The sequence below is a fragment of the Macaca mulatta genome, chromosome 4 (genome assembly GCF_049350105.2).
Source record: "Macaca mulatta isolate MMU2019108-1 chromosome 4, T2T-MMU8v2.0, whole genome shotgun sequence".
NCBI classification, from domain to species: Eukaryota; Metazoa; Chordata; class Mammalia; order Primates; family Cercopithecidae; genus Macaca; species Macaca mulatta.
The window spans coordinates 2,417,015-2,431,867 of NC_133409.1; the positions used below are offsets into that span (position 1 = coordinate 2,417,015).

The 14,853-nt window shown below is 39.6% G+C and overlaps 1 protein-coding gene across 11 annotated transcripts in view; it reads left to right on the forward strand.

Moving 5' to 3' along the window:
* The window catches only part of WDR27 (WD repeat domain 27), a 309,044-nt gene that overhangs the window by 87,954 nt on the left and 206,237 nt on the right, over positions 1-14,853 (forward strand). For 10 of the 11 annotated variants that reach the window (XM_028846955.2, XM_078001101.1, XM_078001104.1 and 7 more), the window contains one exon: positions 3,925-4,022. The exons of the other annotated variant lie outside the window; for it this stretch is intronic. In XM_028846955.2, coding sequence (XP_028702788.2) covers positions 3,925-4,022 — 98 coding nt within the window. The remainder of the gene's footprint in view (positions 1-3,924; positions 4,023-14,853) is intronic. 11 annotated transcript variants of the gene reach the window in all.

A 14,853-nucleotide genomic window follows, 5' to 3' on the forward strand; every position in this document is an offset into this window, starting at 1 on the left:
TTTCACTCCGTCTCAAAAAAAGGATTAGGGTGGGACAACCAGCCTTCCCTGCCTACCGTGTAAAAGTCACACTTGATCGAACCAATCTGTGGGCCCTCCATATATCAGCCACCGCCTCCTCAAGCCTGCCTGTAAAATCTGGCATAGTCCACCACAGGCTGGCTTTTCCCTTTGGGACACCTCTCTCTCTTCCTTTTTATTTGGTTGGCCTATGAAACCTTTACTCCTAAACTTGCTACTGGTTTTTGTCTGTGTCTTTAATCTTGGTGCTAGGCAACAAACCCTGGGTATTGATCCCAGACAAGGACGCTGCTTCAGCAATGTTGTGCATTGTTAAGCCTAGCGCTAGCCTCTACTAGCTTCTTACACGTGGTCTCCCTGTTGCTTGATTTTTCATGCTGACATTGCACTTTACCAGCTTGGGCATGCACTATTTTTATTATCTTGGCACTAAATATTTTCTTCATGTTTATTATGATGTTTTCCAACCCAAGCTTTTGATGGATGCTTTTAGATTTCCACGAGTTAATTTTTGGTCATCCTTTTTGTTATTGGTTTCTAATTTTACAGCATTGTGTTCAGAGCATGAACTCTCCATATATAGTATGGATTTTCTTGGTATCTTTGAGATTTTTTATCTATCGAGAAGCTGGACTCTATGGTTTGTTTTTAATATTACATAGGTGTGTGAGAAAAATGTGGTTTTACTGACGATTTGGTACGTTTGCCCGGATATTCATTGACTCACCCTTGTTAATTGTGTTTAAATTGTTCAGGTCTTCCTATTTTCTTATTGCTTGATTTTTTTAATTACTGAGAGATGTGTTAAAATCTATAATTATGGTTGTAATCTTGTCAGTTTCTTCTTTTTTTTTTGAGATGGAGTCTTGCTCTGTCACCAGGCTGGAGTACAGTGGCATGGTCTTGGCTCACTGCAACCTCCGCCTCCTGGGTTCAAGCGATTCTCCTGCCTCAGCCTCCTGAGTAGCTGGGATTACAGGCGCACACCACCACACCCGGCTAATTTTTGTACTTTTAGTAGAGACAGACAGAGTTTCACCACATTGGCCAGGATGGTCTCCATCTCTTGACCTCGTGATCTGCCCACCTTGGCCTCCCAAAGTGTTGAGATTACACCATGCCACCGTGCCCAGCTAGTTTCTTCTTGTGATTCTGTTGACTTTTGCTTTGTGTATTTGAAGGGCATGTTATTAGGGATATTTAAGTTCATCCTTCTTATATTTTCATGTGCAGTTATTTCTTTTATCATTTTCTTGGAGAAACTGTTTCTAATGAGGCTTTCTTTACCTTTTATCTGTTTTTGTTGTTGTTGTTGTTGTTGTTTGTTTTTTTTCTAGTGCTTATATCATCTTGCCTCCTTAGAGTTCTCATGTGCTGGTTGAGCCCCACCTTTCACTTTCAACTTTTTTTTTAAAATTAGGTTTTCAGAATTTTTCTTAAAATGCAGCCTAAGTTCCTTATAGATGCTGGATATTAGATCTTTATTAGATGCATAGTTTGCACATATTTTCTCCCATTCTGTAGGTTGTATGTTTACTCTGTTGATACTTTATTTTGCTGTGCAGAAGCTCTAAAGTTTATATAGATCCCACTTGTCAATTTTTGCTTTTGTTGCAATTGCTCTTCGTGTCTTTGTCATGAAATCTTTGCCAGTTGCTGTGTCTAGAATGGTATTGCCTAGGTTGTCTTCCAGGGTTTTTATAGTTTTGGGTTTTACATTTAAGTCTGTAATCCATCTTGAGTTGATTTTTGTATATGGTGTGAGGAAGGGGTCCAGTTTCAACCTTCTGCACGTATAGCCAGTTATCCCAGCACCATTTATTGAACACGGAGCCCTTTCCCCATTGCTTGTTTTTGTCGGCTTTGTTGAATATCAGATGGTCATAGGTATGTGGCTTTATCATCAATACTGTGCTATTTTGAGCTAAATGATGAGAACTCATGAACACAAAGAAGGGAACAACAGACACTGGGGTCTACTTGAGGGTGGAGGATGGGAGGAGGGAGAGGAGCAGAAAACATAGCTGTTGGTACCAGGCTAAGTATCTGGGTGATGACATAATCTGTACAACAAACCCCTGTGCCACAACTTTACCTAATAACAAACTTGCACATGTACCCCTGAACCTGAAATAAAAGTGAAATAATAACAATAATGATAATAATGAAATCCAGCCTAATATTATCTCTCTTTTCCTTGTTGAGTTTAGTCTGTTTGCAATTATGATTATTCATATATTTGGTATCATTTTGTGCTTCCTCTTCCACATTTTTTATTTCTTTGCTTTCTACTAATCCTGAATTTTCTTTGGTTCTTTATTTCTTCTTCCTCACCCTCTATTGGATTGAACACATTTTTTAAAAGTTTACCTTTTCTCTTGAAAGGTTTGGTCATTACATATTGTTTCTATTCTGTTCACGCCATTCTCTTGCCTCAGCCTCCCAAGTCGCTGGGACTACAGGCACCTGCCACCATGCCCGGCTAATTTTTTTTGTATTTTCAGTAGAGACGGGGTTTCACTGTGTTAGCCAGGATGGTCTCGATCTCCTGACCTCGTGATCAGCCCGCCTCGGCCTCCCAATGTACTGGGATTACAGGTGTGAGCCACAGAGCCTGGCCCAGTTTTTTACTCTTTAGCCTATGTATATTAGCAACTGCTGTCAGGTGTTGTCAGTGCCATTATCTTCTCTGTCTTTTTGTTAAACTAAGCCTACATTTTCTTCTTTTTATGCTGAAAGTACCACATGTAACACCAGCATTCAGTAGATGATCTGTAAATATCTGTTGAATGCCTCCTCAATTATTAGTGTGAATTATTATTTTAAAATACGTATTACAGCTTTGTTTTTCTTTTCTTTTCTTTTTTTTTTTTTCTTGAGATGGAGTCTCACTCTCTCTCCCAGGCTGGAGTGCAGTGATGCAATCTTGGCTCACTGTAACTTTCACCTCCCAAGTTGATTTCCCCGCCTCAGTCTCCCAAGTAGCTGGGATTACAGGCACACACCACCATGCCTGGCTAAATTTTTGTATTTTTATAGAGACAGATTTCACCATGTTGGCCAGGCTAGTCTCAAATTTTCCTGACCTCAGATGATCTGCCTGCCTTGGCCTCCCAAAGTGCTGGGATTACAGGTGTGAGCCACTGCACCTGGCCTTGAATTATTATTAGTTTGTTATTACTGAACTTAGTAAGCCTTTATTTTCTGTTTGCAAATGAAGGATGACTTGTAGGCACATCTATCCTTCATGAAATTTGTCTTAATATTTTTAATATTCTTGACCTAGAAGGAGGATGGAAATCATTGTTTATCACAATGTGTTTAGGTGATGTTTTGTGCCAAATGGTTCTGTAGATGGAGTTGAGTTCAGTTCCACTTAGTGAGAATTGCTTCTGATAGCACAGGGAAAGAGGAGCGAGTCAGAGTCAGGGCCGGGACTCGAGTCCCTGTGGGAGCTCACCCACATCGTCATCACAGGAGCCTGCTCAGTGTAGTTTAGCGGTTGATAATTGGCAGATAAAGAACTCGCCTTAACTTTAAGTGCTTTGTTGAGGGGCATCTTTCAGATGATTTATTGAATATGGCTTATGGTCTATACTCTGAACATGAATTTTGGTGTGTTACTATCTTGGTCTTTTGATCTTTGACCATTTTGTACTTCTGTAACTCTCAGTGGCATTACACATAAAGAGAACACACATCAATAATTCTCTAGGTCAAAATATACCCTCATTAACTACTTTATTTAGAAGTTTTTGGAGTCCAATTCTGAAATTGTTACAAATAAGAAAAAAACTGTGTTAATATCTTACTTGAGAATCAGCTATTATGAGATATCATTAGCATAACGCTTATTAACTCAACCTTTGAAAGTACATCTTGATTTTCCCCTTACAATTATAGGGTTCATCATTTACAACCCAACAGCCTCAGGCTTATAACCTCTTCCTGACCACGGCCATTGGCGATGGGATGAGACTGTGGGACCTGAGAACCCTGAGGTAAGGCTCTCCTGCGCCCTGCACTGCTGGGGTGGGGAGCTCAAGAGATGTAAGCTCAATCTGATTTCTTTTCCAAATGTGATGAGGTTGTGGTTAATCTGTGTACACTGATTATTCTGAGATTGATTTATGCACAGAAAAGGTAGCTCTGACTTTGGAAGGGTGAAGCACTAGGTGCTGGTCTCTCTGCTATATGTGGCTTAGGAGAGTAATCCCAGGCCCTTCCTGTGGGTCAGCGATGTTGAGGGAGACATTGGAATCTCCTAAACCACAGTTACCATATGGTGTGATTACTGCTCTCTCTCCCAAGTGTGTTCCCATCTCCTTTGGGTGCCACCCACGAGGCGTCGAGCACCCCCATAACGCAGGGCCAGCGGTGCCTGACTCTCCTTTTCCTACCTCCTCAGGTCACAGGTGGGAGGGCATTTCCTTAGATATACTATCGTTAAGTAAATTACTTCTCATTTCACGTCATGTATGTTTTAGATGCTTTGGTAGACTTTGAAAATGCATTTTATGAAAGTTAGAAAGCACCTTCGTTTTATCAGCAAAATATTTACAAAATTTTTTGGATAGGAATTCTTGATATAACTATATTTGTTGTTTATTTTTGAATGCAGTAGTAAAACTTATAGGCAGGTTTGTTGACTATTATTATTTCAAATTCGTGATGAGAATTTGTATGAGCAATCGTGTTGCATGTGAGGACGTCTTAACCAATGACTGACTGTATCACATTGCTGGTGGCATAAGATTATGATGGAGCTGAAAAATTCTTTTTGTTTAGTATTTGCTTTATTACTTTTTGTCATGATTTTAGAGTGCATTCCTTCTACTTATAAAAAAAAATTTAACTATAAAGCAGTCTCAGGCAGGTCCTGCAGGAGGTGTCCTGAAGAAGACATTGCTTTTTTTTTTTTAAATTTTAGACAGAGTCTCACTCCTGTCACCCAGGCTGGAGTGCAGTGTTACATGATCTCAGCTCACTGCAACCTCCCCGCCCCAGCACCCCACCCCCGAGCTCAAGGGATTGTCTTGCCGAAGCCTCCTAAGCTGCTGGGTTTACACGCCGAAACGCCACCATGCCCAGCTAATTTTTTGTTTGTTTGATTTTTTTGAGATGGAGTCTTGCTCTGTCACCCACGTTGGAGTGCAGAGATGGAGTCTTGCTCTGTCACCCAGGTTGGAGTGCAGTGGCATAATCTCAGCTCACTGCAACCTCTGCCTCCCGGATTCAAGCCATTCTCGTGCCTCAGCCTCCCAAGTAGCTGGGACCATAGGCATGCACCATCATACCCAGCTAATTTTTGTATTTTTAGTAGAGATGGGTTTTCACCATGTTGGCTAGGTTGGTCTTGAACTCCTGACCTCAAGTGATCCACCCGCCTCCCAAATTGCTGGGATTACAGGTGTGAGCCACTGCACCCGGCCAAAACATTGTTATCACAGGGAGATGACAGCTCCATGCATGTCACTGCCCCTGGAGACCTTCCAGTGGGACAAGATGTGGAGGGGAAGACAGTGATGTTGATGATCCCAACTCCATGCAGGCCTAGGCTAATGTGTGTGTTTATGTCTTAGTTTTTAACAAAAACGTTTAAAAAGTAAAAAAAGTTCAAATTAGAAAAAAGCATGTAGAATAAGAATATAAAGAAATAAAATATTTTTGTACAGCTGTACAATGCATATGTGTTTTAAGCTAAGTGATATTAGCTTTGGGAGGCAGAGGTAGGCGGATCACCTAAGGTCAGGAGTTCGAGACCAGCCTGGGCAACATGGTGAAACCCCTCTCTACTAAAAATACAATAATTATCCAGGTGTGGTGGTGTGCACCTGTAATCCCATCTACCCAGGAGGATGAGTCAGTAGAATCATTTGAACCTGGGAGGCAGAGGTTGCAGTGAGCCAAAATTGCACCACTGCACTCCAGCCTGGCTGACAGAGTGAGACTCTGTCTCAAAAAAAAAAAAAAAAAAAAAACAGTTTATAAAGTAAAAAAGTTACAGTAAACTAATGTTAATTTATTACTGAGGAAATGAAAATATTTTAAAATAAATTTGGTGTAGCCTAAGTGTCCAGTGTTTATAACGTCTATAGCAGTTATGGTCATGCCCTTGACCTTCATATTCACTCACCTCTTGCTCAGTGACATGCTCGGAGCAACTTCCAGTCCTGCAAGCTCCATTCATGGCAAGGACCCTATACAGGTGCACCCTTTCTAATCTTTTATGTTATTTAAATTTTTTTTATCTCAATAGCTTTTGGGGTACAAGTGGCTTTTGGTTACATGAATGAATTGTATAGTAGTGAAGTCTAAGGTTTTAGTGCACCTGCCACCTGAGTCTATACATTGTACCTAATATGTCGTTTTTTTATTCCTCACCCACCTCCCACCCTCCCCCTTGTGAGTCTCCAAAGTCAATCATACCACTCTGTATGCCTTTGTGTACTCATGCTTAGCTCTCACGTATAAGTAAGAACATAAGGTATTAGGTTTTTCATTTCTGAGTTACTTCACTTAAAATAATGACCTCCAGCTCCACCCAAGCTGCTGTAAAAGACATTCTTTTGTTCTTTTTTATGGCTGAGTAGTAGTATTTCATGGTGTCTATATACCACTTTTTCTTTTTTCACTCATTGGTTGATATGGTTTGGCTGTGTCCCCACCCAGATCTCATCTAGAATTGTGCTCCCGTAATTCCCACGTGTTGTGGGAGGGACCCAGTGGGAGATAATTAAATCATGGGGGCAGTTTCCCCCATACTGTTCTGGTGGTAGTGAATAAGTCTCATGAGATCTGATGGTTTTGTCAGGGGTTTCTGCTTTTGTGTCTTCCTCATTCTCTCTTTGCCTGCTGCCATCCATGTAAGACGGGATTTGCCCCTCCTTGCCTTCCACCATGATTGTGAGGCTTCCCCCGCCACATGGAACTGTAGTCCAATTAAACCTCTTTCTTTTGTAAATTGCCCAGTCTCGGGTATGTCTTTATCAGCAGCACAAAAACAGACTAATACAGTAAATCGGTACCAGTAGAGTGTGGTACTGCTGAGAATATACCCAAAAATGTGGAAGCGACTTTGGAACTGGGTAACAGGCAGAAGCTGGAACAGTTTGGAGGGCTCAGAGGACAGGGAAATGTGGGAAAGTTTGGAATTTCTTAGAGACTTGTTGAATGGCTTTGCCCAAAATGGTGATAGCGATATGGACAATAAGGTCCAGGCTGAGGTGGACTCAGATAGAGATGAGGGACTTGTTAGGAACTGGAGCAAAGATGACTTTTGTTATGTTTTAGGAAAGAGACTGATGGCATTTTGCCCCTGCCCTAGAGATTTGTGGAACTTTGAACTTGAGAGAGATGTTTTAGGTTATCTAGTGGAAGAAATTTCTAAGCAGCAAAATGTTTAAGAGGTGACTCGGGTGCTGTTAAAGGCATTCAGTTTTAAAAGGGAAACGGCATAAAAGTTTGAAAAATTTGCAGCCTGACAATGCAATAGAAAACAGAAATCCCATTTTCTGAGGAGAAATTCAAGCTGGCTACAGAAATTTGCATACGTAATGAGGAGCCAAATGTTAATCCCCAAGACAATGGGAAAATGTCTCCAGGACGTGTCAGAGGTCCTCATGGCAGCCCCTCCCATCACAGACCCAGAGGTCTGAGAGGAAAAAGTGGTTTCATGGGTCTGGCCCAGGATCCCTGAGCTGTGTGCAGCCTAGGGACTTGGTGCCCTGTGTCCCAGCCGCTCCAGCCATGGCTGAAAGGGGCCAACGTAGAGCTCATGCCATGCATCAGGGGGTGCAAGCCCCAATCCTTGGCAGCTTCCATGTGGTGTTGAGCCTGCGGATACACAGAAGTCAAGAATTGGGGTTTGGGAACCTCTGCCTAGATTTCAGAAGATGTATGGAAACGCCTGGACGCCCAGGCAGATGTTTTCTGCAGGGGTGGGGCTCCCTTGGAGAACCTCTGCTAGGCCAGTGCAAAGGGGAAATGTGGGGTCAGAGCCGCCACACAGAGTCCCTACTGGGGCACTGCCGAGTGGAGCTGTGAGAAGAGGGCTGCCATCCTCCAAACCCCAGAATGATAGATCCACCGACAGCTCGCACCATGAGTGTGGAAAAGCTGCAGACACTCAACACCAGCCTGTGAAAGCAGCTTGGATGGAGGTTATACTCCACAAAGCCACAGGGACAAAGCCGCCCACAATCATGGAACCCAACTCTTACATCAGTGTGGCCTGGATGTGAGACTTGGTGTCAAAGGAGATAATTTTGGAGCTTTAATATTTGACTGCCCCACTGGATTTCAGACTTACATGGGGCCTCTAGCCCCTTCGTTTTGGCCAATTTCTCCTTTTTGGAACAGCTGTATTTACCCAATACCTGTACCCCCATTGTATCTAGAAAGTAACTAGCTTTTGGTTTTACAGGCTCATAGACAGAAGGGACTTGGCTTGTCTCAGATGAGACTTTGGACTGTGCACTTTTGGGTTAATGCTGACATGAGTTAAGACTTTGGGGGACTGTTTGGAAGGCATGGTTGGTTTTGAAATGTGAGGACATGAGATTTGGAGGGCCATGGGTGGAATGATATGGTTTGGCTCTGTGTCCCCACCCAAATCTCATCTTGAATTGAACTCCCATAATTACCATGTGTTGTGGGAGGGACCTGGTTGGAAATAACTGAATCATGTGGGTAGTTTTCCCCATACTGTTCTTGTGGTAGTGAATAAGTCTCATGAGATCTGATGGTTTTATCAGGGGTTTCTTCCTCATTCTGTCTTTGCTTGCTGCCGTTCATGTAAGATGGGACTTGCCCCTCCTTGCCTTCCGCCATGATGGTGAGGCTTTCCCAGGCGCATGGAACTGTAAGTCCAATTAAACCTCTTTTTTTTTTTTTTTTTTTTTTTTTTTGTAAATTGCCCAGTCTAGGATATGTCTTTATCAGCAGTGTGAAAATGGACTAATACATTGGTCGACGGGCACTTAGGTTGGTTCCATATCTTTGCAATTGTGAATTGTACTGCAATAAACATACACACACAGTGTCTTTGGGATATAATGACTTATTTTCCTTTGGGTAGATACCCAGTAGTGAGATTGCTGGATTGTATGCCAGATCTGCTTTTAGTGCTTTAAGAAATCTATTTTTAGTTCCATGGAAAACAGTATGGAGATTTCATTTTTCTTTTTTACCGTATTTTTACTGTGCCTTTTCTTTGTTTAGATACACACAGAATTACCATTGTGTTACAGTTGCTTAGTACAGTTGCATGCTATACATATTTGTAGCCTAGCAGCAATAGGCTACATCACACAGCTTAGGTGCGTAGTAGGCTACATCATCTAGGTATGTGTAAGTATACTCTGTGACATTCACACAGGGACAAAATTGCCTAACTACGTATTTCCCAGAATGTATCCCTGGCATTAAGTGATGCATGACTGTGTAGTTAACTCCTGGCATCTTCTTAGTACTCAGCAAACAGCTAGCAATATCCGTTTTCTAGTTATTATTGCTCATTTATATGTTTTTTTATTTGTATATATTTAGGAGGTGCAAGTGTAATTTTGTTACATGGTCAGATTTGTAGTAGTGAAGTCAGGGCTTTTAAGGTATCCATCACCCAAATAATGTGCATTCTCCCCATTAAATAATTTTTCTTCCTCCATCCCCTTCCCACCCTCTACCCTTCTGAGTCTCCAGTGTCTATGGTTTCATACTGTATGTCCATGTATACACATTATTTATCTCCCACACATAAGTAGGAACATGTGGTATTTGTCCTTCTGTTTCTGAGTTGTTTCACTTAAGATCATGCCCTCTGCTTCCATCCATGTGCTGCAAAAGACATGATTTCATTTTTTCATGGCTGAATAATATTACATTATATGTGTGTGTGTGTATACACATGCAAATATACTACATTTTCTTTATTCAGTCATCTGTTAATGGGCACTTAGATTTATTCCTTATCTTTGGTATTGTAAATAGTGTTGCAATAAACATATGAGTGCATGTGTCTTTTTGAAATAATGATTTCTTTTTCTTTGGGTAGATACCCAGTAGTGGAGTTTCTGAAATGAATGGTAGTTATATTTTTAGTTCTTTGAGAGATCTTCACATTGTTTTGCATAGAGGTTGTACTAATTTACATTGCCATCAGCAGTGTATAAACTTTCCCTTTTCTCTGCATCCTTGCCAGCATCTGTTACTTTTTGTCTTTTTAGTAATGACCATTCTGTCTGGTGTGAGATGAAATCTCATTGTGGTTTTAATTTGAATTTCTCTGATGACTAGTGATGTTGAGCATTTTTCATGTGCTTGCTGGCCATTTGTATATCCTCTTTTAAAACGCTTTTATACTGTTGGTGGGAATGTACATTAGTTCAACCATTGTGGAAGAAAATGTGGCATTTCCTCAAAGACCTAGAACCAGAAATATCATGTGACCCAGCATTCCCATTACTGGGTATATACCCAAAGGAATAGAAATCATTCTATTGTAAAGATACATGCATGCATATGTTCATTGCAGCACTATTCACAATAGCAAACACATGGAATCAACCCAGATGCCCATCAATGATAGACAGGATAAAGAAAATGTGGTACATATACACAATGGAATCTAGGCAGCCATGAAAAGGAATAAGATCATGTTTTTTTGCAGGGACATGGACGGAGCTGGAAGCCATTATTCTCAGCAAACTAACACAGGAACATAAAACCAAACACTGCATGTTCTCACTTATAAGTGGGAGCTGAACAATGAGAACACATGGACACAGGGAGGGGAACAGCACACACTGGGGCCTGTCAGGGGGGTGTGGAGAGGAAGAGCATCAGGATAAATACCTAATGCTTGTGAGGCTTAATACGTAGGTGATGGGTTGATCTGTGCAGCAAACCACCATAGCACATGTTTACCTGTGTAACAAACCTGCACATCCTGCACATGTATCCCGGAACTTTAAATAAAGTAAAAATATCTATTCATGTCCTTTGCCCACTTTTTAATGGAATTATTTGTGGTATTTTTTGTTGAGTCGTTTGAGTTCCTTGTAAATTTTGGATATTAGTCCCCTGTAAAATGCAGTTTTCAAGTTTTCCCCCATTCTGCAGGTTTTCCATTAACTCTGTTGGTTATTTATTTTTCTGTGCAGACTATTTTTGTTTAATTAAGTCATATTTGTCTATTTTTGTTTTTGTTGCCTCTGGTTTTGAGTTCTTAGTCATGAATTCTTTGCCTAGACTGACGTCTGGAAGGGTTTTTTTCTAGATTTTCTTTTAGTATTTTTATAGTTTCAGGTTTTACACTTAAGTCTTTAATCCACCTTGAGTTTGTTTTTGTATATGGGGTCCAATTTCATTCTTTTGCCTATAGCTATCCAGTTTTTCAGCGCTATTTATTAAAAAGGGTGTCCTTTCCCCATTGTTGATTTTGTCAATTTTCAAAGATCAGTTGACTATAAATATGTAGTTTTATTTCTGAGTTCTGGATTCTGTTCCATTGGTTTATATGTCTATTTTTATACCAGTACCATGTTGTTTTGGTTACTATAACCTTGTAGTATAATTTGAAGTCAGGGAATGTGGTGCCTTCAGCTTTGTTCTTTTTATTTAGGATTAATTTGGCCATTTGGGCTCTTTTTTGGTTCCTTATGAAGTTTAGGGTTTTTTTTTTTTTTTAATATATATAACGTTGTGAAAAACAACATTGGTATTTTGAAAGGCATTGCATTGTATCTATAGATTTCTTTGGGCAGTATGGTAATTTTAATCATATTAATTCTTCTGATCCATGAGCATAGGACATTTTTCTCTTTGTTTGTGTTATCTGTAGTTTCTTTCATTGATGTTTTATCGTTTTCCCTATAGAGATCTTTTACCTCCTTGGTTAATTATATTCCTAGGTATTTCATTGTTTTTGTAGCTATTGTAAATAGGACTGATGTCTGGTTCTCAGCTAAATCATTATTGATGTATAGAAATGCTACTGATTTTTACACATTGATTTTGTATCCTGAAATTTTACTGAATTTATTTATCAAATCTAAGAGTGTTTTGGTGGAGTCTTTAGGTTTTTCTAGATATAAGATTATACTGTCAGTCAACAGGGATAATTTGATGTCCTCTTTACCAATTTGGATGCTTCTTTTAAAAAAAAAAAAGCAACTTTTTAACTTTTTTTTTTTTTTTTTTTTTTTTGCCTAATGGCTCTGGCTAGGACTTCTAGGACTATATTGAATAGAAATGGTGACAGTGGGCATCCTTGTCTTGTTCCAGTTCTTAGAGGACAGACTTTCAACTTTCCCCTATTTAGTATGACCTTGGCTATTGGATTGTTATATATGGCCCTTATTATTTTTATGTATATTCCTTCAATGCTTAGTTTTCATTGAGGATTTTTATCATGAAGAGATGCTGAATTTTATCAAGTGCTTTTTTTTTGCATTTATTGAAATGATCCTATGTTTTTTGTCCATGATTCCGTTTATGTGATGTATCACATTTATTTATTTTTGTATGTTGAACCATCCTTGCATCCTGGTATAAAACCCACTTGGTCATGGTGTATTATCTTCTTGATGTGCTATTGGATTCTGTTTGGTGATATTTTGTTGAAAATTGTTTTTATGTTCATCGGGGATCTTGGACTATAGTTTTATTTCTTTGTTTTGTCCTTGTCTGGTTTTGGTATCAGAGTGATATTGGCCTCATAGAATGAATTAGGGAGAATTCCCTTCTTCTTGACATTTTGGAACAGTTTCAGGATTGATATTGGTTCTTCTTTATATGTTTGGTGGAATTTGCCTATGAATTCATCTGGTCCTGGGCTTTTCTTTGTTGGGAAACTTTTTTTTTTTTTTTTTTCCCTGATTCAGTCTTTCTACTCATTATTGGTCTGGTCAGGTGTTCTATTTCTTCCTGCTTCAACTTTGGGAAGTTGTGTATTTCCAGGAACTTATCCATTTTCTCTAGGTTTTCTATTTTGTGAGTGTGTAGTTTTTCATAATAGTCTCTGATGATATTTTGCATTCCTGTGGTATTGGTTGTAATGTCTGTTTTTCATTTCTAATTTTGTTTATTTAGATTTCATCTTTTCTTGGTTAGTCTACAAGTGGTTTATCAATTTTGTTTATCTTCTCAAATAACTGACTTTTCATTTTGTTGATCTTTTAAATTGTTTTGATGGTCTCTATTTCATTGAGTTCTGCTCTGATCTTTTAAATTTCTTGCTAACTTTGGATTTGGTTTGGTCATGCTTTTCTTGTTCCTTGAGGTGCAACATTAGGTCGTTAATTTGTGATCTTTCTAGTTTTTTGGTATAGGCATTCAATGGTATAAATGTTCCTCTTAACACTACTTTTACTGTATCATACAGGCTTTACTATGTTGTATTACCACTTTCATTCATTTCAAAAATTTTTAAATTTCTCCTGAACCCAGTTCAATTACACTTCTAGAGCACTTATTAATGTGCCATGTGCTGTAAGAAGAAATTTACTTTATGAACTCATTTAGGCCCATTTCGTGAATGGGGAAAATGCAGCACAGAGGTGAGCAACTCACCAAAGTTGCTCATTTGGTGAGAAGGGGCTTAGCTGGCGTCAGGGTTGAACTTGGCCCTGGGTCACCTGCTCTTGGCCAGTGCTCTCTATGGCCTCTTCGCTGAGCTCATTAGACAAGAAACACATGTTCATGAGTGAAATGTTCATGGTGTATTCTGGGGTAGACACAGCAGGATATAAAGCTGCATAGTATGCATCTCTACTTTGTTAAAGGAAAACAAAGCCCTTTGCACATGCAGAGAAAATGTGCAGTACATGTGCCACAGCACTTTCTGGGGTTGTTATTGAATGGAAGGATTATGAGTACTTTGATTATTTTTCTCTCTTTTTTTTTTTAATAGTAAAAGAAGAATGTGAAAATTAAAAAATTAATGTAAAAGAAAAAAGGAATTAAATGTATGACAAATATTGTGACAGATGTTTATGACATTTTTACAAAGATTTAGTCTTTTCTCAGTAGCACAATACAGTTCAGGTTATTTTCTACAGCCTATATTACCATCTACAGAATTTTTCTAGACAATTATCTTGGCCATTGTGGCAATGCACTCCAGCCTGGGTGACAGAGCAAGACTCTGTCTCAAAACAAAAAAAAAAAAAGGAATTATCTTTGCTAGGTGTGGTAGGCTCAAACCTGTAATCCCAGCACAGAAGTTCAAGACCAGCTTGGTCAACATGGTGAAACCACGTCTCTACTAAAAATAAAAAAATTAGCCAGGTGTGGTGGTGAATGCCTGTAATCCCAGCTACTCAGGAGGCTGAGGCAGGAGAATTGCTTGAACCTGGGAGGCAGAGGTCACATGAGCCTAGATCATGCCACTGCACTCCAGCCTGGGTGACAGAGTGAGACTCCATAATAAATAAATAAATAAATAAATAAATAAATAAATAAATAAAATAATTCTCTTTGTAGAATTTATACTACATAGGACATGATAGGTAGTCAATAAATAAAATACTGAACTTGACACACAAAATCAACAAATTAAGATATTACATAGTCAGGCATGGCATTTTTATCACAATTGTGTACAACTATTTCACGCTTAAATAGCTTTGTTCTTCAGGTGAGTGTTTTAAGGCAGTAACTGCATCCAGCGTGATTCTAGATGATAGATATGATTGGGCGGATGTGTTTTCAGCTGAACTGCTGCCCGCGGAGGAGCCCGGTTAGCCCTGCCCAGAGACGGCTCTGTGGTTGTTCAGCTCCATTGCTATGTCTTACAATGAAGTGGACACTGCTTTACTGCACAGGGCTTCT